Source organism: Chamaea fasciata, unplaced genomic scaffold, assembly GCF_029207755.1.
Source record: "Chamaea fasciata isolate MVZ Bird 193981 ecotype frontalis unplaced genomic scaffold, bChaFas1.0.hap1 SCAF_1, whole genome shotgun sequence".
NCBI classification, from domain to species: domain Eukaryota; kingdom Metazoa; phylum Chordata; class Aves; order Passeriformes; family Sylviidae; genus Chamaea; species Chamaea fasciata.
This window is the reverse complement of record NW_027094086.1, coordinates 114968131-114990765: the sequence shown is the minus strand read 5'-3', so window position 1 is coordinate 114990765 and position 22635 is coordinate 114968131. Positions and strand designations below refer to the sequence as shown.

The 22635-nt window shown below is 45.5% G+C and overlaps 2 protein-coding genes across 2 annotated transcripts; one reads left to right on the top strand and one right to left on the bottom strand.

The window, feature by feature from the left end:
- Positions 1-30: 30 nt before the first annotated feature.
- NKIRAS1 (NFKB inhibitor interacting Ras like 1) lies at positions 31-16647 on the bottom strand. Its single transcript, XM_066194511.1, has 5 exons — positions 16588-16647; positions 15474-15553; positions 14689-14813; positions 6883-7124; positions 31-4039 (listed from the first exon to the last, which is right to left on the bottom strand). The coding sequence occupies exons 3-5, from the start codon at positions 14780-14782 to the stop codon at positions 3800-3802; spliced, it is 576 nt and encodes a 191-aa protein (XP_066050608.1). The 5' UTR covers positions 14783-14813; positions 15474-15553; positions 16588-16647; the 3' UTR covers positions 31-3799.
- An 80-nt stretch (positions 16648-16727) lies between these two features.
- Positions 16728-22343, top strand: RPL15 (ribosomal protein L15). The gene is made up of 4 exons (XM_066194431.1): positions 16728-16814; positions 18230-18414; positions 19762-19898; positions 21987-22343. The coding sequence occupies exons 2-4, from the start codon at positions 18243-18245 to the stop codon at positions 22290-22292; spliced, it is 615 nt and encodes a 204-aa protein (XP_066050528.1). The 5' UTR covers positions 16728-16814; positions 18230-18242; the 3' UTR covers positions 22293-22343.
- The last annotated feature ends 292 nt before the right edge of the window (positions 22344-22635 follow it).

Genomic DNA, 22635 nt, shown 5'->3' with positions numbered 1-22635 from the left:
GTGGTTAAGGACAAGGGAGATCTGCAGGTGAGTGCAGTGACTGCTGCTATTTTAGGAAGACAGTTCTAGGCAACCATACAATGAATGAGAGCATAAGGCTTCACAACCATTCACTAAGTGTTGTGCAGGAACCTGGCCATGAGGAGGTAACTTCCCACAGATTCCATGATAGTTACATTTTAGCTTAAGTTTTCACAGCCTTGCCTCTGCAGGACTGGCATGTTGTTTGAAAGTACAACCAGAAAAGTGTAAGCTATCTGGAAGGGAAAGAGGCAGGAAGTAAAAGGAAGAAAAGAATGTCTCGATGATGCTTTTCTGATGGAGTGGTCTATTCACACTTGGAAGAGAAGGAATCATGTCCTGGTAAGGTAGCAGACAACACCGTAAAGGAGTATCCGAGTATCCGCAGATCCTTTAACTACCTATAAAGATTATCTCCTAGAGATAGAGTGTTTACATTGAGGTGTGTAGCAAGAGGGCAATTAGTTGTGGATATGGCATGTCTGACCACTCCCTTAAGGTAAAGGCCGGAAGCACAGATTCATTTTCACATGGCGAGTGCTTCACCTTGTGACATTCTTGCAAGTGCTGGGTGGTCATTGCTCTCGGATTTGGTTTGGTACTTTAAAATAAATTCTGTATGCATTTCATTTACATACTTCTCTCCCTATTTAGATACAGAGCAAATCTAACTTGGTCCAAAGTAATCTGTTAATTAGAGGTCTCCTTTCCTTTGCTGGGTGGCTGTGGGTAGTAGCACCTTACCCTCATCGGCTGAACTTCTGTCATTTGACACAGTGCATGTTTTGCTGTATGAGCTCCCTCAGCTGTTTGCCTGTTTGGTATATAGCTACATCACACTAGGAGCATCTCTGGTAATCTTTCCCTCTCCTCTACTGAGTAAAGAGTAAATGGTTTAATCTCAGTAGGTTTTTGCCAGCATTTTGCTTTGTGCCACCAGGACATGTCAAATTAACTGTTGTAACTGGTGGGTTGACTGATTTGTACAGTGTTTATTCAGCAGGGTAGAGACGTTAGAGGGACAGAGAAAGATGGTTTCATTTACTAATTTGTTTTTCTTCTTTATAATAATTTTTTCTCCATTATCTTGTGAAGGGACTCTAGTTTTGCAAAAGGTAAGTGATCCCAGTGACCTAGAACAGGGTTTGAGTCAATGGAACAGTAAGAACAAAAGACATGTTCTGCCCATTAGTTACTATGTTATACTCTGTACTTTGCTTACTAACCCTATGTAAAACTCTACTACAGCAAGTTTCATTTTTACTCAGTACCAGCCATTGTGTGCATATCATTTGCAGATGAGACACTAGATTTTCCATCACTTGTCAGTAAAACACTAATACTTAGAAAAAACATCAGAATAAGTTTATGAACAAAAACAGTGGGTGATGATTTTTTTTTTTTTATCTGAATGCCTCAAATGTTCTAAACTCTAAATTTAGCCAAATCAAAGAAAATGTGTTTGCCTTTATGTAGCCTGTTTGGAAAAATGGCCAAGTCATTTAGAAGATCTGTTTCTCTTGCCTTGAAACATTGTCAAGTCCTGGGAGTCCAGCGGACCGAGTGAGCAAGCTACACTTGTCCTGCACAGCTCTGGCAGCCTACAGGTGACATCAGTCTTGGCAGAAGAATTGGCACCGAGTCTGCAGCATGCAGAGATGGACAGGAACCAGTCACCCCCATTCTTTCCAGCTCCAGGGATTTTAAGTTCATTCTGACTTGTCAACCTGCACTCCCTTGGCTCAAGGGTCAGCTTTAGTGATGTGGTGTTAGTAGACATCTTCATTTATTTTGATTGATCCAAGGCTGATTCAAGTCCCTTCCAGAAGAAGGGTTCTGCAGAGCCGAAGAAGAGGAACATGAGCTGTTCCTTGGGAAGAGGTTGCAGCAAGGAGGTGAACCACTGCTGCTCTGAAGTCACCTCCACTTCCCAAGCATGCAGGCAGATACGGAATCTTCTGGGTAGGGAGAAGCCTGGAGTACACTTGTGTTCAGTAGGAAATGAGTGAGGAGGGAGTGTCATGCTGCAGCATTGCTGGGGACAATGACTATTACTGGCCAGGTGGGGGGAGGTCGTGCTATAGTGCTTACTCAGCCACAGTGTTGCAATGGAAAAAATTGTATGTTCCTAGCAGGGCATTACAAGAGCTTGCTCATTCATAATTGCTCTCTTATCTTACCCCTTGGCCACAGCAATTCAAACTATATTGAGCAAAGCACATAAAGAGTTTCGTCTACCTTCATTATAATGGCAGGGATTCCTGCCTAATTTTCAGTGAAGTGTACTGCTGCTCTGACATTAATAATGCTGACAGACTTTGGTAATGCTGACAGGCTTTATTAATCAGTATTCAGGAAGAGCAATACTATGAGCTTAATTGTGATCATTAAGCACACTATTTAGCAGTTATGATATGACAGTGCAAATATTGCTTGTGGTTTTGCTGATTCACAGTGAAATTCTCAGTATTTGTTCAAAAGAGGATTAATTTAGTGGAAAAGGCTGGGTACTTCACTCCATCTCCCTGCTCTTGCCTTCAAATATAAAGAAAAGCTGGCATCAATTAGTACAGGTTGTTAGATGCCAAAAACTGGCCCCTGTCTCTGGGAAAAGTTGCTCATTCTGTCGCTCTATACATCCCCTTTTGTTCAGTTTACTGCCAGGCTGGCCTGAGACAGCAGATTCCTGCAGCACACAGGTTTGCCACTGTTGAGTCAAACACAGCACATGCAGTTGTGCTCCTGCAGCCAGACCATGTACAGGTATTTCTGGGCATTTGTCATAGGGATGTCTCAAAAAAGGCAGCCTCCTACCCTCCTTAGCCCCCACCTGCAGAGTCACACAGCACTTTGTACCGGTTGTTATCTGGCCTAGGGAAGGTGGATTGTTGCAGCTTGCCTGAGCAGCCAGGTAAGCATGCCCTAAGCAGAGCCCAGCAATACCTCCTGCATACAAAATCAATCCATATAATTCCCAGTAAAATTACCACCTATGGGAATGTGACTGATTTGTAGTGGACAGGCTGGAACAAACCCACAGCTATGTTGTCCTTAGGTGGTTGTTGTTCAATCAATGAGTGCTCTGAGAGCTTTTCTGGTTTCTACAAATGAATTCTTGACCTGAAAACACTGCTTACTAGACTTTGTTGACAAGGTTCATGCTGGGGTATTTCCCAAAAGATGGGGGTGGTGGTTTTTTAATGATTTTGTTGGGGATTTTTTTCCTTCCAGACACTAGCAAAACATCAGTGGCTAAATCTGGTAATTGTTCCTTCTGCTCCATACCCTTCTCCTACAGCAAGACACTGGTGTCAGCCTCTTGCAGCATCAAAAAGTCCTGTGGCCTGGTTTAAGGTCAAGGTAAAAGAACTGTTCCCATTTCAAATATATCACCTTCTCAAATTGAATACTTTATTGCAGCTAATACTTTTTGTGACTACAGGCTATAGATCTGCAGGGGGATTATATACTGGTAAGCTTGTTGATTTGTCCCTCAACATGGCTGTATCCAGGCACAGTAAAAGCCCTGCTAAAGAGGTATCTGTCTATCCCTTCCTCCTCCATAACCCTGGCTGCAAAATAACTGCTCTCATAAAGTGCTTTTACCACCAGCGGCTTTTTCAAGCCAAGTCTATGAGAAGGAAGGATACCTCTTAGCTATAAGCTTGCTGATTTTATTGCTGAATGATATTATTGCTTTAAGTGAAACTGCAAGGAGCAAATAGCACAAAAAGGACTTAGACTGTGACCTGGCAGCAGGAGACAATGCAAAGCTACTCTAGTTTTCACAGTTATTCCCCTTGCTCTTCCTTCCAGGCAAGGGAAATGTTGATTTGTTCTGGGACTGGGACAGTTTGCTAGCTAAGAAGGTGAAGGGTTCAAGGAGTGTTTTCCGATCTGTTACAGTCACTTCCCACAGTCTCACTTTCTCAGCTCTTGCCCATTGCTGTGCTGCTTCTGTTTCCACTTGCCTTTGGTCCAGGAGATCAGTTTTGTTTCCCAAGACAATAACTGCAACCTACAAACCAAACAAGAGGGTGAGCTTTATACTAAAATCATCCACCAGTCACAATCCTTTTAAACAGCAAGGAAAAAAGAACACAGTTCAGACTTTTCTGTAACTTAGCACTGGCACAAGGTACGTTGCATGTAGTTCAGAAGATCAGGGTCTGGGATTTGAATTAGCCTCATCTACTTATAGGTTGGAAGCTTGTTTTAATCATAGGATATGCAGGACTTCCCCTTCTCACCACCCCACTCCCCGCCCTCAATGATTGCTTGAAGGGAAACAATACCCAAGAGATCCAAAGTTAAACAGCCCTATTCTCCACTTACTTGGCAATTGAGCTGCCCTAGACAAACGATAAGAGCATGACATCCGAGTAGGTCACAGCAGCAGATGCTTGAGAGATGAAAAAATGCACAGCAGCAGAGAAAGCCTGGATCCCACAGTGGTGGATTTTGCCCTGTTTGTTTCTTTCCCAAGCCGCATCCCGCGATATAAATAAAGCCAACCATGCCAGCAGCCCGGGCAGGCTGGGCTACGGGGCCCCTCTCCCAGCCCAGCCCTGCCGGCTGCCCTGCCCCAAGCACCAAGAGCCGCACAAAGAACTGAAGGGGACAGTCTGCTGAAAGGGGCAGATAAGTACCAGCAGCGTTCTCGGGGGAGCAGTTTCAGGAGCGGCTGGTTAGCTAAGGAGAGCAGTGTCAACTCAGATCTGCAGTTGTAAGGATCCATCAAGAGACTTGTGTATCATCCAGATAGTCCAGGGTGGCTGAGCTCAGTAAGTACATGAAGCCTTCCCAGTGCTTCAGCTCTAGGAAGTGCCAAAGGCAGTCCTGGCCGCGTGAAGCTACTGCTCCTCCTTATTTTAAGTTAACTGTTCTCTAAAAATGTTTTATCAACACCAGCTCTTTGGGGAAACCATGACTACATTTTTAGTTCAAGGTCCTTAGTCAAACTGTTTTTATCTCTGCACTAGTGGTTTGACAAAGATCAAGTGATAAAGTCCTCTCTTGCTGATGATTTGTGGGTTTGCTGTGGCCACACCTGCTTGCTCTTTCCTGTTCATCAGGCTAACTCCAAAATGCCTTATGCTTCTTTCCAGTAAGAGATGTTTGTCCTGTTCCCGTGAGGTCTGAGGCTTCCTTTCTTTTCTACAGCAGTCTAGGGTGTTTGGAAAAATGCTGCTTAGGGTTTTTTTCCCCCTCTGTGAGGGCTTTGAAAGAAGCTATAATCTTCATGTGTATTTACCGCATGCTCCAGCTGAATTGTAACTATGGCAAAGCTCTGTCCGTATAATAGAACAAAACCTCTATTTAGTATAAAATTTGGCTAGGCTTTAAGGTGCGTGCTGGAGAGCCCCCACAGCCAGCAGAGGCAAGGAACCAGCCATCAGGGCTTTCTGTCATCTGCCACACAACAGGAGACTATGCCATTCAACGAGTTGAAGTTCTGCCAGCTCAGAAGCACCATTTGTGGAGATACATCCCCAATTCAGTAAAGAATTCATTCTAGCAGAACCCAGACTTTAAGTCATAGAATCATTAATTTGCTGATTAACAGTTTACCTTAAGGTGAACTCTTGATCTTACCTTGTACACCTTAAAGCCTATTTTTTATGCAAATCACAGGAACAAAAATGGTTTTATCCATCCTACTGTGGTCACTTTTTAAACTATCTTCAGTCAAAATCACAATTTTAAGCTCTCCAAAAGGATAAGCAAGTTGGCTGTTTTCTAAAATACCTGCATGCAATGAGAGAGAAGAGTTCTGACAGGTAACACAGACAAGCAGGACTCAGATCCTGTTAGGGCTGTGACTCCCTCTCTGCATTACAACATGCTGCATAGTACCAAATCAGGGACATCACAAAACAGTGCCTGGGAAAAATTTCCTGCTTGTCCACCTTTCCTTGCCCTGCAGGGAGTTATGCTTGACTCCTGTATCCCTGATATACGTGACAGGCTGCAGCTCACACCAGCCCTACCACCTAACATACCTCTCCTGTGACTGCACATTCGTCTGCCGTCAGACTTGGGCCTGCCTTCCTCCACCACCCTGTGTGCTGTCAGTACAAAACAAGTTACATTTTTGCAAAGTCTCTCCCTACCATTATCCAATTAATTCTTCATGCATTTTTTTTTCCTTTCAAACAGCATAAAACAGGCATTTTGAAAGCTGTAGGCTAAAGACATTTAACAGGGAAAACCACTCCAGAATATAGATACTGTAGGAAAAGCCGTAATGCTAATGCCACATGCAAGTTATATTTGTTTAGCTAAGCTGGAACACTGTCAGCTGAAAACACTTGCTGCTTTCTAAGGGAAAATAGAGCAGTCATTTCACACAATTGAATTGATTCAATATGGTTGTTAAAATACATTAAAGCTGCTTTGCCAATTGACTAATGTCTGGGAGACCCATTGTCAATTACACTAGTTTGTAAGCCATCAAGTACATGAATACAAAACAAACAAAGATAATGCCCTTCGTTATATTATTCTATGCACTTGACTTCCCCTGTTCAATATCTAGAAAAACATGAGTTGCACTGCTGTAGACCATATGTTTTATTAGTCATAAGTGTCCTGGCCGGTGCATTCAGCTGACTGAATTTTAGCTCTAGTAGAGGAAATAAGGAGGGAAAAAAAAACCCAAAAAACGTTCTTTGGCATGACCTTTATGGCATGTGGATTAAGCTTCCCTGGCAGGTGAACGCCTCCTTTTTGCTGGATTGCCCAAGGCCGTGGGCACATTCATTTTCCTTTGTACACGACGATGTTTACAGAAACAAAAGCTGGGCTTTTCGACCTTAACTTCCGATCACTGATACAGCATTTAGCCAACCATGCGTTTACCTCCTTTTTGTCCCTGAAGACGTCGATCTCCTTTTTGAGCAGTTCGACTCTTTGGAACGCCTCGAGGCTGGTCACGGCGTACACCAGAACGAAGCCGTCAGCCACAGAGAAATAGTGTTTGGGCAATTCCACGCCCTCCTGCAGACCCCTGGTGTCATAAAGCCGCAACTGTTCCTTCACGCCTCGGTCTGTCTCCACCGATGCCAAATACACATCTTCCATCGTGGCACCCTCCTCTAAGCCTGTTTGAAAACAAGCAGGAATGTTCCACTGCAGTAAGTACAGCCTCACTGTAAGAATTCTTTGCAGTGCAGCAGAATTTTGCCCCACAGTAATACACTTTCAGTGCGTGTTTTACAGAGTGACTTGACCAGGCCTTGACCTTGCCTGGCATCTCCACGGAGGACTGTATTCATAGATGACTGCACTAGCTATTTCCAATAGTGACACAGTGAATACATTAATATGTAAGCACATGATTATGTCTGTAAAATTAATCTATACAACATGAACGTTCAGAATAGGATAAGATATATGCTCTCCTCCCAGATTTTCCAAACTCCAACCACCCAGTTTTACCAGTTCTGCGCCAAATGTGCTGCAAAACGAGCCTGCCCAAACATACCCTTTTGGAGCAACAGCCAGGGACTACCAGATAGTCAAGTAGTAACATCTTAAGCCTACGTTTTTGCCTCATAATGAGCCGGATCATACTGCAGAAGCAGGAGCCAAATGAATAATTCTGGACATTAATGTCTGTTGGTGGTACAACTAACCAACAGGTGAAATAAAGTCAGAAAGAGAAGGGGGTTTTTGCAGGCAAACAAAATTGCATACTATATTTATTCAAATACACAGTGAGCTTTTTTCCACCCCCTAGGGATTTAAAACTACTCGGGTTTGCTAATAGGAACAAGTTCACTTACTGCAAGGCAAAAGAGCGTGCACAAGGTAACAAGCTTTCATATCTGTATCACCTATTTCACCCTGACTATCTGCATTCTTGCCCTCCATCCCTCCTCCTCTCCACACAGTAAATGTGAGTTAATTCAAGGCAGCTTGCTTTGAACTAATTAAAATTCTTTTTCCTAGGCCAAACCTGAAAACACATAAATCACCTTAGCTTTGTGTTCCTCCTGGATGCAGGTGCATAAGCTTACAGGTCAAAACAATCTATGTATAGTGTAGCTGGGCCACTTTCAGAGTTGGTTTTAAGTATTCATCTAAGCCCTCTGCAACCCACGTTTTTGCCTTCACTGCACTCCTACATACAATTGTTTGCTGTTGCAGGACTACAATGAGTCCTGCTTTATTGTCTTTGTCTGCCAAAAAGGGACCATTTTAGTGTATTGTTTAAGAAAACACAGGGGATTATCTGGCCTATGAAAATAAGGATTTTGCTATGTTCAATGACACTATTCAAAACATTTCACATTGACAAACAAGCTAAAGCATTCCACCCACGCAGATGGTTTCCCGTGATGTATGCAGCATTCCTGCGCAGGAAAGTGGCACAAGCTGTTCTTTTTGCCCCTCTCTGTGCAGTCTTCATAGATCAAACTCTTATTAGGTTTCCAAAGATTTAATTTATCTTGCCTCCAAATATAGCCACACTAATGTGTGGGAGCAAAACCAAGAACAGAAGGACAAAGCAAAGGTTAATAAAAAGAGGAAGCACAAATGCATCCTGTATGATTGTAGAATGTGTTAAAGGGGCATTTTTAAAGACTGAGGTAGTAACAAAGCCCTTTCTGGATATAGCACTGTTGCTTAGACACAGCACTATATTCTTGCTCTGCCTCGTTGCATTGTACAGACAGGTCAAGGAAATAACTTGGGCATCAGTAAACATGGCTTTGGCAAGAAGGAAGGAACCATAAGTACCTACGTTTTCTTTATAAAAAGCAACAAAGAATATTGAACAGTTTTTCATCCTCTAAATGCTACCCTGTAATTCAACAGACTCTAATATATCCACATTATCCTGTGACAATCTCTTCCTAATGGCATTAAAAGCAACAGTGAAAAGTTTGACTTTTAACATCCTATTTAAAAACCAAGAGGAAAATTTAAGACCTGGGACTTAACAGAATAGAGCAACAAATTTTGATGTGAAATAGGAGGAGCACTTAGGAGGGAGTTGAAATTTATGCACCAGTATCAGATTCCAGAGGTGAAATTTCACCTACATGCACTGGGGGAGGGAGTATATGCAAGTAGTTTCCCAAGTAAACATAACTAATTTTTAGAAATACCTGTGACACCTTATTCTAGGCCCTGCTCCTAAAGCCCAGACCATGTACCAGCCACATCTTGCTGACAATGATCCCATTCAAACACTTCCTAGGTTTCCATTCGGACATGGGTCAGGAAAGTTGTTGTAAGAGAAGCAATGCTAGTCAGTGTCCTAGAAAGGTGCTGGCACCATCCCATCCTCCTTGCCACAAAAATCCTGATTCTCCTTCCCTTCCCTGGCATCCCCACCATCTCACCCTGGGTGGGCAAGAGCAGCTTGTGCTGGGAAGTTACTCTCCCGCAGACTGCTGCCAGCTTGAGTAGCTTTTCCATGGAGCAGAGCACTGCAGTGGGCCAGCTTTCAGGTTCAGAAGTTAGGGGAATGAAGGGGAACTAAAAGGATAGTGCACAACATCATGCTTCCTTTGAAAACTAAAGATATAAAACAGTTGGAGAGGGAAAGGAGGGATAGGCAGAAGTGATGCCACTCTCTAGCACCGACTTAGCTGGTGCAAATCTCAGGAGGGGCAGAAAGGTCTTTCTTTTTTACTGACTGCTGCCACAGAGGAACTGCAATGGGAAGTCTCAGTCATAAAAAGGGTGTTGTTCCAACCCCTTGTGGCTTCCCAATGAGGAAAAGAAAAGGCTCAATATACTAATGAATACTGCACACTCAGGCTAGGCATAGCAGATAGACTGCAACTACCTAAGTAAATCAAAATTTCAAGAGGGATGGAGTTTCAAAAGTTCCCAGCTGGATCTTGAACATTAATGCAGTACAAATTTTGTGTCTTTATGAGTACTTTTGAAGATCTCCCGTGTAATCTCTTTTCCCTTTTTCCAAAGGAATTCAGCAAAGAGCTCCTAAAACCTGCTATTCCTTATGTTTGTAAACTGCAGAATAACAGTTTTTTCTTATTTAGATCTCAAAAGACAGTGTACCAGAGGATCCCTGACTTGGGAAAGAGCTGGACAAACCTCAAGAGCAGCTGATCCATTTAGATTTAGCTGCTAGGGAAGTACTGGTCCTACCAACAAATAGCCAGGTTGTAACCCTCAGATATATACATTTAGTTCCATTTTCATCTGTTTCTAAAATGCAAAGCTGACTGCATCTCTGTTACCAGGTAGTTTTAATTTAAGAAGTGAAGATGTAAAAAGGTGTCTCTGCCCATAGCAAGGGGTTTGGAAAGAGATGATTTTTAAGGTCCCTTCCAACACAAGCCATTCTATGATTCTATGAATGCATAATTTGGTTAATTAGCCTCCACATCCAAAGTGTGTAAGCCAAAACCCCAAATCCCTCCAGCTGGAACAAATGAGGCAATTTCTCTCATTATGGCTTCTACTACAGTAATACATGATGTTTTCACTCCTAACTAGTAAGAGGATGTGAATAACCTGACCATACCAGCTATTTATACAGCCAGGAGGCAGAGGTAAGTTTTCTTCAAGGGAGTTCTCATCTCCTCCTGTTGAGCTGATAAGTTTTAGTACAGGCTGAGAGGCCAGAAATATTTAAAAGGCAGAAGGAAGACTTCTTTCTGCATCATCACTGAACAGGAAATTGAACACTGTTTAAGGAAAAATATCCATCCTCTTTACAGACATGTCCTGTGCCAAAGCTGAACCAGCAAGTCTCCTGATAGCCTGGTCAAGGGACGTCAGGCTAAGCAGTGCCAGGTATCACAGGTACTTAGTGGGACAATCTGCTGCTGCCAGTCAAGGACGCTTTTCATGACTGAGGAGATAAGACTGACTCCCTTCAGGACAGCAAGAGAAGGTGGAGGATTTGGACAAACACTTAAGTCACAAAGAGAGAGATCATCCCAGGAAGCAGGCAATCACAGAATCACAGGATAGTTAAGCCTGAAAAAGATTTCTAAGATCATCGAGTCAAACTGTTCAATCAGCACTGCCAAGCCTACCACTCAATCATGTCCCCAAAAGCCACATTTACGTGGTTTTTGAACACTTCCAGGAATGGTGATTCCACCACTTCCCTGGGCAGCCTGTTCCAACGCCTGAATATCCTTCTAGTGAAGACTTTTTCCTAATATCCAATCTAAACCTCCCCTGACACAATTTGAGGCCATTTCCTCGTCCTGTTCTTTGTTACATGGGAGAAGAGACAGACCCCTCCCCCCCCCCCCCCCCCCCAGCTACACCCTTGTGTCAGGTATCTGCAGAGAGCAATAAGGTCCCCCTTTGGAGCCTCCTTTTCTCCAGGCTGAACAAACCCAGCTCCCTACAGCTGCTCCTCATCACAGTAGTGCACCAGACCCTCCCCTTCACCAGCTTAAGTTTCCTTCTCTGGACCCACTCCAGCCCCTCAATGCCTTTCTTGTAGAGAGGAGCTCAAAACTGAACACAGGATTCAAGGTGCTGCCTCATCAGTGCCGAGCACAGGGGGACAGTCACTGCCTGGTCCTGCTGATGACACCATTGCTGATACAGGCCAGGCTGCCATCAGCCTTCTTGGCCACCTGGGCACACTGCTGTACCTCTATATGTACCACATACACAAGTGCACACACACTATTTGCCCTGACCTATGGTGATACAGTCCCTTCAGGACTTAATGCTAAAGCTGCACCCATTTCAATTTTTTTTTTTTCTAATTCCTTGTATTAGTTTGGCAAGAGTATCTGCCATGCAATAGCTACATTATTTTACATGGCTCTGAGAGCATCTCTCATCTATTTGTCCTGTCCTTTCCCATCTTGGGACACAAGGCAAGCTCCCTTGCAGTTTAAAGCCTAGCACAAAATCCAATACCAGACATCATTGCTCACACGCTACAGGGACACAGAGAGTCCTTTTTTGGGTTATTCCTCCTTCCTGAGTACTTTTTCCTCTTTGACCTCAAGCAATCTTAGTGCCTTTGCAAGAGTGTTAGCTGCTGACCATGTAAGTAACAGTGGCACTTAGGGACTTCATCCATGACAAGCCAGGGAGACCTGGAGGTGCATGTTTTTCTAGGAAAAGAAACCGTGCAACTGGGTTTACAGCACCATCACCAAGCACACAGCCAGGAGCACGGACTCAAAGCCAAGGGCTTTACATAGCAGCGTGAAACCTGCTCCTCCAAGTCCTCCAAGGACTCTAATCACTTCCCTGACACCAGATCCTTTTTACAGGAAAGTCAACAGGAGGCAGGTGAGCAGTAACAGACTCCTGGCTGATCTACAGCCAGGAGGAGACCGTCGTGACAGTGGCTGCGACACCTTGGAGAATGGCAGCAGTCCTTGTGCTCTGAGCCTCAAACCAAGGTCTAGTGTGCCTCTTGTCACTGAGAGGAGGATGTGCCTGCCATCAGAACGGAAAGACTCCCTGTGTTGGCTCGGCCATCCTCCCCACGGCTCCTGGGCCCTTGGAGCGGCCACAGAGCTGCTCCTGACGTCAGTCAGGAAGCACAGGTTTTGGAACAGCTTGTGTCCATGTTGCCATGCCCGGTGAGCTGCCTTGCTGGTTGGCTCTGAACAGACAGGCTTTCAGCAAACACACTAGTCTCTTCTTGCCTCCGGCCAAAACGGCCAGCAGCCAAGATGTACGTGTCAGCTTTCTGGAGCTCACAAGCTTTAGGAAATGAGGATCAAGATGCTGTAATCATGTTTCAGGTGTGGAAGGGCCACCCCTGCAACGGTAGCACTATTGTGCAGTTTAAAGCAGCTCAGCTAATAGTCAAAACTCACCATTCCTCAAACCCTGTCCTTGAGTAGTGAGATCCTCACAATGGCATCCTGCCTCTACAATTCAGGAGTTAAATCAATACAGAGTGGGACAGTAGCTGAAGGTCTTCTGGGAACCATTTCCACCAGCCCATACTCCAGGCAACCTCTTCCACAACTGCCTACATGCTGAGGAAGAGGCAGGGAAGATGGTGACCACTCAGCAGGACCGCCAAAAGCCCCAGCTTGTTGGTCCATCCCCCCAAATGTGCCTGATGGCCTGTGTAGGGGATATCAAAATTGTTGGGCCGTGGCCACTCATCTCTGTAATGACGCTCTCCATATCTTGATCTTGACTCTGCTACTTGCCCCCTTTCTCTGAATGTCTTAGGAATACGATTTGACATCACAGAAAACAGGAATCTACCTTCTTCCTTCTTCCGTTGCACTCCCCATCCGCTATCAGCTGTTCCTTACCTTACCAGTAGCTCCAAAAAATAAGAGCAGAGCTGCAGGCAAGGAAAAATGATCTTTTTAGGTGCAGGGGGGCCAGGGGACGGGAGGTATGCATTGCTCGATGGCCAAGCTGGAGCAGGGCATTCAGGAGTGACAGAGGGACACCCACGGCTAAACCCCAGGCACGAGGCCTCCCTCCAGTTCTGTCAGCCAGTGTACATGATGTTGTATAATCATGTACATGGCTGGCTCCATAAATAGCTCCTCTGATCAGCAACACCCAAATATCCTTCCTGCCTGGGTTGCTAATAGGAGGCAGGAATTAATGCAAGGCAATAAGATTTAAGTAACGTGGCCTTGCTCACGCTGCTCGGGTGTCTCTGACAGTCACTCAGCCCGGCACAGAGGAGAGGCAGGTCGGCAGCAAAGGGAAAAACCTTCAGCCTGCAAAGCTTTGCAACCTTCACGTTGAAAGCTAAACAGGGCTACGTGCCTAGCTCTTGGTAGGATGCTGGAAACAGATGTTGCTGCAACATTAGAGGAAATCCTCCATTTAAACACGGGTATTAGCACGCAGCTCTGTATCGTGCTTTGCCAGCAAATTCCTCCCATCCACACATTTTAAAGGTGCAGTGCTGCAAAGCACCATGCTAGAAATCCTTGTGTTTATCCAACAACTTCTCCTGATGTCTAATTTACCAGCTCAAGAAAAAAATGCTCAGAAAACATCTTCTGTCAAAGCCCAGGTGCCACCCCTTGTTTCTAGGTGAGGTGGGAATAATTTGTCAGCCTGATGAACATTGCCCTTTCTTTCAAACCCAAATTTGGAAACAGAGGGATATGTGCTGGCTTTGCCTTTGTTCCCTTTCTTTTGTGCACAGCAAATATCAGGCATCCCCTGTTCCTCTGTCAAGTCTGTTTTCCCCATGAAGATTTCTTAGAGAGTGGAGATACTTGGCCTTCAAAAATCAGCACAGAACGTGGAACCTAAAGCTGAGCTGTTTTTCTTTCCAGAGCTTTGATTAACTGTTAGTCAAAACCAAGCAAAATAAAGCTTTAAGAAGGTGAAACAAAAGTCTAAACAGTGTCTACACTTACCACGTGACAGCTATTTATTTTTCAGGCATCTACAGCATTGAGATATTTCTTTTGTAAATACGCAGCAGGCACATCACCTGCTTTCAGTGTTTGTTTCTTTTTAAACATTCTTGTGTTTTATTACTGGGAACACCATGGAACGGGTTCTTCTCCAAGACTCTTTTAAAAATCTGTAAGCAAGGGAGTATGAATTTTAAGAATACCCCAGAGATGCCACAAAACCACATTAATTTCCTCCTTCACCTCAGCGCAGTTCGCAGTCCTCCCTTATTGGTGTTTTGGGGCCCACACCGAACAAAATGCTAGAAAAGGAAACAACCTCCCCCCAAAAGTAAAAATGTCTCACCAACAGTATGCTTTCCATAGAGAAGTTGCTCCAAAATCGCAGTCTTTCCCACTGAGGCCATTCCACAAACCACCACCTTGTATCCCTTTCCCATGTTTCCCACGGGCCGGTTCCGCAGCGGAGCCCTGTGCAGACACAGGAGGCTGTGAGCCTGGCACGGGGATGGGCACCCGGCGGGAGCCAAGCCCACGGAAGGCGCAAAGCAAAGCACGAAGCAGCGGGGGCACAGCTCCCTCCCAGCGCTCGCCAGCGACTGATATTTTTACAGTTTCCTCCCACACCATTTTTTCAGGTTTTAGGCTGCTGCCAGTGGTGCTGATGCTTGCCTGCAGCCTCGACACTTGTCCTGTCAGGTTTGGGGAGACTGGGAGCGCTGGAGCATGCACACCCCCAGGGCACCGTGGTGTGTGTGTGTGTGTGTGTGGTGTTACCGGGCTCCCTGGGTTTGCAGTGGGCTTGATGGTATCTCATGGTACCAGGATGGCTTCTGGAAAATGCAAGAAAATGGTGGTTCCTTCCCTTTTATTCTGCTCACAGAAAGTTTCTAGCTTTTACAGACTAGGAGTTACGAAACAGGAGTATTAAAGGCAGAAACGCAGGAAAGCAAATGCAGAAGCAGGTGTTTTGGTCCGCTTTAAATCATTTTGATGGGTAGGGGTTGGTTCTAGCGGGAGGCATCCAGCAGCTAGGGGCACTTCCCTCTACCAGTGAGCCATGGCAGGGCAGCAGGCCCTGATTCAGTTTGCTGTTTGGAGCCATTTCCCACAGAGAGAGCTGAAGAATACCTTTTCTGGACCAGGAGGGGCTGGCGTTGTCCTGCTTCAATTCCACTTTAACCAGGCAATACTTCACAAGCCAGGGTTCTCTGAAAAGCATATGCCGAAAAACAGAAAGGTCATCCTGCAGCCGCTGGTAGGGAGGCAGAAAGGACTTGCAGGCTGGGAAAGCCCAACTCATAGAATCATAGAATGCCTTGGGTGGGAAGGCAGCTTAAAGATCCTCTCCTTCCAGGCCCCTGCCACGGGTAGGGATGCCACCAATGAGACCAGGTCGCTCAATGGTCCATCCAACCTGTGCCATGCCATATGCAGGAGCACATCGGTGGGTAAACTCCATGGTGCCCTCTCCCTACCCTCCACTGAAAGAGTTTAAGGACAGTTTTTAGGGCTTTTTTTTTTCTTCTTTTTTCTTTCTTTTTTTTTTTTTCCCTTAGCGTTTACTATTTAGAATAGAATCATTAGGTTGGAAGAGACCTTTCAGATCATCCAGTCCAAACATCAACCCAGAACTACCACTGTAACCTCCAAACCACATCATCCAGCACCAGATTCAGAAACTTTCTAAACCCCTCTGGGGATGGTGACTCCACAACCTCCCTGGGCAACACATTCCAATGCCTGACCTCCCTAACAAAGAAAAAATGTATGGAATATCTAATCTGAGTCTCCCCTGTCCCAGCTGAAGGCCATTTCCTCTGGTCCCCTCACTGTGGTCACAGCAGAGGAGACCAACCCCCAGCTCACTACATTCTTTCAGGGAGTTGTAGAGAGGGATGAGGTTCCCCCCGAGCCTCCTCTTCTCGAAACTAAATAAACCCAACTCCCTTCGCCGCACCTCCTAATCTTACGATTTTAAAATTATTATTCTTTTCGAGATTTTTTTTTTTTGAAAGGTTTCTTTTCGTGATTTTAAACAAAGTCCCACCCCAATCCCTGACCTGGGGCTCTTATAGGGGTTGGGGAGAGGGGGTATGTCAGAGGATGCCTCGTCTCGCCAGACCCCTGCCCCTGGGGCAGCCCCCGGGCGGGCCGTGCCCCAGTGCCCCAGTGCCCCGGCCCCCGAGCGCGCCCCCGCCCCCGAGCGCGCCCTCGGGGCCGCCCTCCCGCCGCGAGCGCGCACCTGGACGGAGCGTCCCGGCCGGCCCCATTGACCCGCGCGGGCCCCGCCCCCGGCTCCCATTGGCGGGCGCGGGGGGCCGGGCCGGGCCGGGCGGGGAGGAACGCGGGGCCCGCACCCCCGCCGGACTACATTACCCATGAGGCACCGCTGCCGCCGCCGGAAGTGTGTTGTGGCCCGAGGGGTTGTGGGAAGTAGGGCCTTTCCTTTCCGTCGCTGGGCGCCATCAGGTGAGGGCTGGTCCGCGCGCGGCCTTTCCCTCAATCCGCGCCCATCCCGGGATTCGAGCGCCCATCCGCCCGTCCCGCCGCCGCGCCCGCCCGGCTCCGGGTGGGATGGGGCTGCTCCTGCGGCGCGGAGCCTCTGGGAGACCGGTGGAGAAGAGCCCGCGGGCTGCGCCACGGTGGGGCGGGGAGGGGAGCGGGGCGCCCAGAGTGGCCCTGGCAAGCCAGAGCGGGTGCGGGTCGGTGACAGACGGCGCGCCTGGTTTGCTCCGGGTCTGCGGTTTGTTCGTGGGGCTTTTTTGTGCCGTTAGGCTGTGAAAAGGTGGGGTGGCTGGGGATGGGAATGGATGAGCTATAGCTGGGGAGTCTCAAAAAAAGAGGGGTATCCAGAATCACACATGAACTGTTTTTGGCGTGTTTTCAAGTGTAAATAAAGTGAGCTGCGTGTATCTGATGGTGAGTTGGGTGGGGGTTTGATGGAGTTCAGGTACACGTGCTGATTGCTGCAGATGTGTAAGGCCTCAGAGGTTTTTAGGAAAACAGCAGTAAACATGATGAAAAAATAAAGTAATACTTGATTTTTTAAGTGCCTTCAACTTTTAAGACATATTCAGAAGAGGGAGTTTGTAATAATCATTGTTTTCTTACAGACAGAATTTGACCTGTAGGAACTTTGTGTTAAGCCCTTGCTCTGCTGAAGTGAAAACTACCCCTGATGGTGCTCAGCAGAAACGATTTTTAAAAACAACTTTAAAAAACCCACAGGGCATCTATGAAGCACAGCACAAATGTCAGCAGCAGTAGGGCACTGAGCTTACACTTCTTTTTTAGTGTGACATGGTCAGTATGCCCCGTTTTAGCTAAAACCCAGTTTCAGTGGATGTAGAGGAAGGCCTTGACTCTCCTGAGATGTGGGAGGCACCATGTGAATAGCTCTAAGGAAGCAAAACTCCCAGTCCAGTTCATTTCCTAAGCAGCTGTGAAATTTCCACTTACTAATAGAACTGTTAAGCTTTCACTTAGAATGAAAACCTTACTGTAGTCAGAATTAACAATGAAGGCCACACTCCTCATAGTCCTGTGGTTCTGGATAGATCTGTATGTAAAACTCATTTCAGGTGTTAGTTGTTGGGTTTGGTAGTATCAGACATAACACGTCTGAAAATTTCTCAGTTGAGGAGTTTAGCGCTTCAGAATAAGTAGAAAGGAAGAAAATTGCTGGGAATGGTGACTGCTGGGTGTCATGTTGAAGGCTGCCAGGTGTGATCCGTGTTCCCAAATGTCAGTGGTACAGAGGAGCAAGCATGAGAGCTCCCTGTCTTACAGTGCTGTTCCATGCGGGATTTGGTGCAGTGCCACTGTTGGAAGAGCTGGGAATTGTTCCTGGTGCACTGTTTTCACTGAGCTCTCTCTCCATCCAGGAGGTAGACAGCCATGGGTGCTTACAAGTACATCCAGGAGCTGTGGAGGAAGAAGCAGTCGGACGTGATGCGGTTCCTGCTGCGCGTGCGCTGCTGGCAGTACCGGCAGCTGTCGGCCCTGCACCGCGCTCCGCGCCCCACGCGCCCCGACAAGGCCCGCAGGCTGGGATACAAGGCCAAGCAAGGTAATGGCACGGACAGGTGGAGTCCCTTTGCCTCATCATGGAGTGACATTGGCTTCCCTCAGTGACAGCAGAGTGACAAAATCTGAAATTGAAGTGTCTCGTGATAAACTGAAGTGTCCTGCATGAAATGAACAGAATATCGTAAATATCCTCAGTTGGTAGCAGTGCCCGCAGCCTAAAACCTTAACTTCACTTAATTTTGCATCTGTGCCTTCTCTTGCTCTTCTGGCAGGTGAAGATCAAGTGGGCTTTGGCCTCAATTTTTGTTCTTGTGCGATGCTAGTGCCAAAGAATCGAACAGGGTTTTTAGTGTCCTGTGTTTGGTGGATTTCCTTTCTCTGCCCAAGTTTTGTCATGTGTTACTTTGACATTTTTCAGGTGACTGAACTGTGACCTAGCACCTCGAAAAGAGCTACAAGAGATCTGGATAGAGACTTGCACAAGAGCATGTAGTGACAGGACAGGGGGAAATGGCTTCAAACTGAAAGAGTAGGTTTAGATTAGATATTAGGAAAAAACTCTTCACTGTGAGGGTGGTGAGGCACTGGAATAGATTGCCCAGAGGAGTTGTGAATACCCCATCCCTGGCAATATCCAAGGTCATGTTCTATGGAGCTCTAAGCAAACTAGTCTGGTGGAAGGTGGCCCTGTCAATGGCAGAGGGGTTGGAACTGGCTGATTTTTGAGGTTCCTTTCAGCCCAAGCCATACTTTGTATTACAGCTGCATGCACTTGGGTGAGGTGATGGAGTTTGTACTGTCACTGAAAAACAGTTACCGGTCAGGGAAAGAAATGGGAAAAGTGGCCATCCATGTGTAACTTGTGGAAATCCAGTTTAAAACCCAGTATGTTTATTCACAAAATAAAAAGCTAAGACATGACACTTCTGTCACTGTTTATCTAGTTTCCTCATTTCTCAGTGACCAGTTGATGGCAGGGTGTGGGGAAGGCTTGTGCTTCAGTGTCTTGTGAGTGCTGCCATCTGAATTGTGCAGTTCAGGTAGTGGTTTTGCTGGGGGTTTTTTTTGGTAGGTTTTTAATGATTGTATTACAATATAGCTGTAGCTGATCTTAGTTGGTTTGGGACTTGATAGTGAAAAGGTGCCATAAGCTCTGGTTTGGAAACAAAAAGCAATTTTGTCAGGATACCACTTTCCTTACCCAGTTGTAATGAAAATAAAAAAAAAATCTTGTACTGTCCACCTTGAGTTGTAAATTTTGGTAAAAATTGGTATAATGACTTTGTATTGCAGCATTTCATGTCAATTTTGGGGGATTGGAAATGCAGTACAGGGATGAAAATTTCTACTAGAATTGTTCTAGTTCCTGAGTCGCTGTTTGTTCTAGGTTATGTTATCTACCGTGTCCGTGTTCGCCGTGGTGGCCGCAAACGCCCGGTCCCGAAAGGTGCGACCTATGGCAAACCTGTGCATCATGGTGTTAACCAGCTCAAGTTTGCCCGGAGCCTTCAGTCTGTGGCAGAGGTGAGTGTTTTGGTTATTGCTCACAAATTTCAAAGTTTCAATCTGTAAAAGGTGAAAATATTCAGAGACAATAAATACAAAACCAAACCAGCTGCTTTGGTAATAAGTTTTTAGTGAGATTTTGAATAATGGTGGCAGGAAAGCAGCAGAATGTCTTTGAAAGCTCTATTGAGACAATGAAAAAACTATTCAGACTTTAAAAATGGTTCTATGGGAACCATTTGAGTGGTTTAGTGAAGTTCATACTTCTAAAGAATGCCAAAATATTTGTTACGAAAAACTCAAAACTAGTCCAAGCCACGGTAAAATAAAGAGCTAGGCATGAGAAATAAGAACTTGTATGGGCTGAGTTGTCAGTAAATCCCACTCCTGTGCTCCCTGCACGTGGATCACCCGCTGTAGATGATGGTCCTTTCACAAAGTACACGTGAGTTCCTGTCTTAAAGCCTGTAGCACCTGTTTGCATAGTAGTGGTGCTGCCCAGCACACTTAGCTGAAGCAGGGGTTGAAGGCAGCGTGCCAGAGACTTTCTGCTTCTTCATAAAACACCGGTACTTCACAAGCACACAGCTTGCTGGTTAACTTACTTTTAGGTGAGATCTTGTTACTGAAATACTCAAAGTGTAAACTTTGATTTGATGAGATCTTGTAAGCTTCGTTGCTGTCACAGTTGTAGTCTGGAAGAGATAGAGTTCTCACCTTTACAAAAAAAAAACCCCTTTTTCAGTGGGTTAGAGTTAATACCATGCTGCATTCTCAAATGAGACACTGCGGAAGAAGGGGGAGTGTCATTGCATTTCCATCTTGAAGCAGAAGACTTTTCTGTTCTCAGGACTTTGAAAGTATTGCTGAGTGACTTCTGCAAGTTGAATATGGTGGAATTTTGTTGGGTTTTTTTCCAGGGAAAAATATAAATGAGACATGCTTATTTAAAAAAAACACAGGTGATGAATTTGAATTAAAAATTTTATTCTGTTTTCAGTGCTCATGGCATTCTCTTCATATATGTTCCTCCCAGATACCTGATGGCTAATCACATGCTCACTTATGACAACTGTGGAAGAGGTTATTTGCACTCAGTTTTAGCTTGAAATTTTCTGAATCTGACACAGTCTTTGCAGAAGACTTACATTTTTCAGATTGCAGAAATGTAAAGCCTCAGTTGGAGCTCCATAGTTTAATAGAAGCTGGTCAAGAGTGATTGGTGTTCTAATATTTCATACAGGTGTTGCTCTCACACTAGAATAAAAGGACTTGAAAAAGTGTTATTCGAGGTAAAATATGTTTAGAATGTGCAAAAATAGTCAAGGGCTGTTTAGGGAAGCCTGTAGCAATAGGTTAAGATCACATTGGGGAAGAAGATGAACGGGGTGCATTGGTTCATGCTCTTCCCCATGATGATGATAAAGTCCTACAATTAAACACATATAGTGTGTTTTAAATAAGAAGCATTCTTGGCAGGAGAAGCAGATTGAGTTGCATAATTTCTATTTTCTGCTTTGTTTTGTTTTCTAAACTAAGATTGCGTCTTCCTAACCACAAGTGAGGATAGAAATAACAAGCGCTAATATGCGAGCAGTGGTACAAAGATTTGTAACATCAGCTATTCCTTTACTCCTGCCAGTACAGGCTTACTCTCTGCAGAAATTTCTTTCTTCCCTGTAGCTTTGGATGCACAAATTAATCAGTCTTTCGTAACTTCCCACAAAAGGTTTTTCTGTGACCCCAAGTGCAGCTCGTGCTCTTAGTCTTCATGTTGAAGTTATTTTTAGCGTTGTGTATTTACAGACTGGGTGCTTCTGTGTACACGGAGCTCTTTCTTTTGTCAACTAAGCACCTTCCTGCTCATGGTCTTTAAAACCTGTTTCATGCAGGAATCCAAAGAGCCTTTTTTTTCCTTGGAACACAGCATTCTTTTCAGCTGTTACTTTTCTTGCACCTTTGCAGCTGGAAGGGGATGTGTGTTTACAGGAAAATAGGTTGTCCTAGGGAAAACTGAAATTTTATGTTTGAGTTAGTAATCTTTCTGCACGAAGACTGCCCTGCACCCGTGGTTTTACAGCCTGTTGCATTTATTTTTTCCTCTAGGAACGTGCTGGCCGTCACTGTGGGGCTCTGAGAGTCTTGAACTCTTATTGGGTGGGTGAAGACTCCACTTACAAGTTCTTTGAAGTGATCCTGATCGATCCCTTCCACAAGACCATCAGGCGGAACCCCGATACCCAGTGGATCACCAAGCCAGTCCACAAGCACAGAGAGATGCGTGGGCTGACGTCAGCCGGGCGCAAGAGCCGTGGGCTGGGCAAGGGCCACAAGTTCCACCACACCATCGGCGGCTCGCGCCGCGCTGCCTGGAGACGGCGCAACACCCTGCAGCTGCACCGCTACCGTTAGTGCTTGTAAACCTGGCCACCTAATAAAGATCATGCAGGTTGTTACATTTAACTGTGCTGCTGCTGCTTCTTGGATAAGCATAGAGTTCTCCAGGAGTTCAGGTGTTTCTGTGTTTTGACAGGCTTTTGAAAATTTGATACTCGTGAAGATTGTAGGCCCTGAGTGTAGAGTTCCATGATGGGTTTCACTTTTGATAACATGGAAGGACGCGTGCAGTGTGTATTGAAAGCTCACGTTCTTTCTTCTCTTGGCCTGAGTTTATTTAGTCACTGTTTGTAGGTTGGGGTCTCTTTGTCCTGTGCTTGAACTGAAGGCCAGCTTTGATCCTATGCAATGACATGTA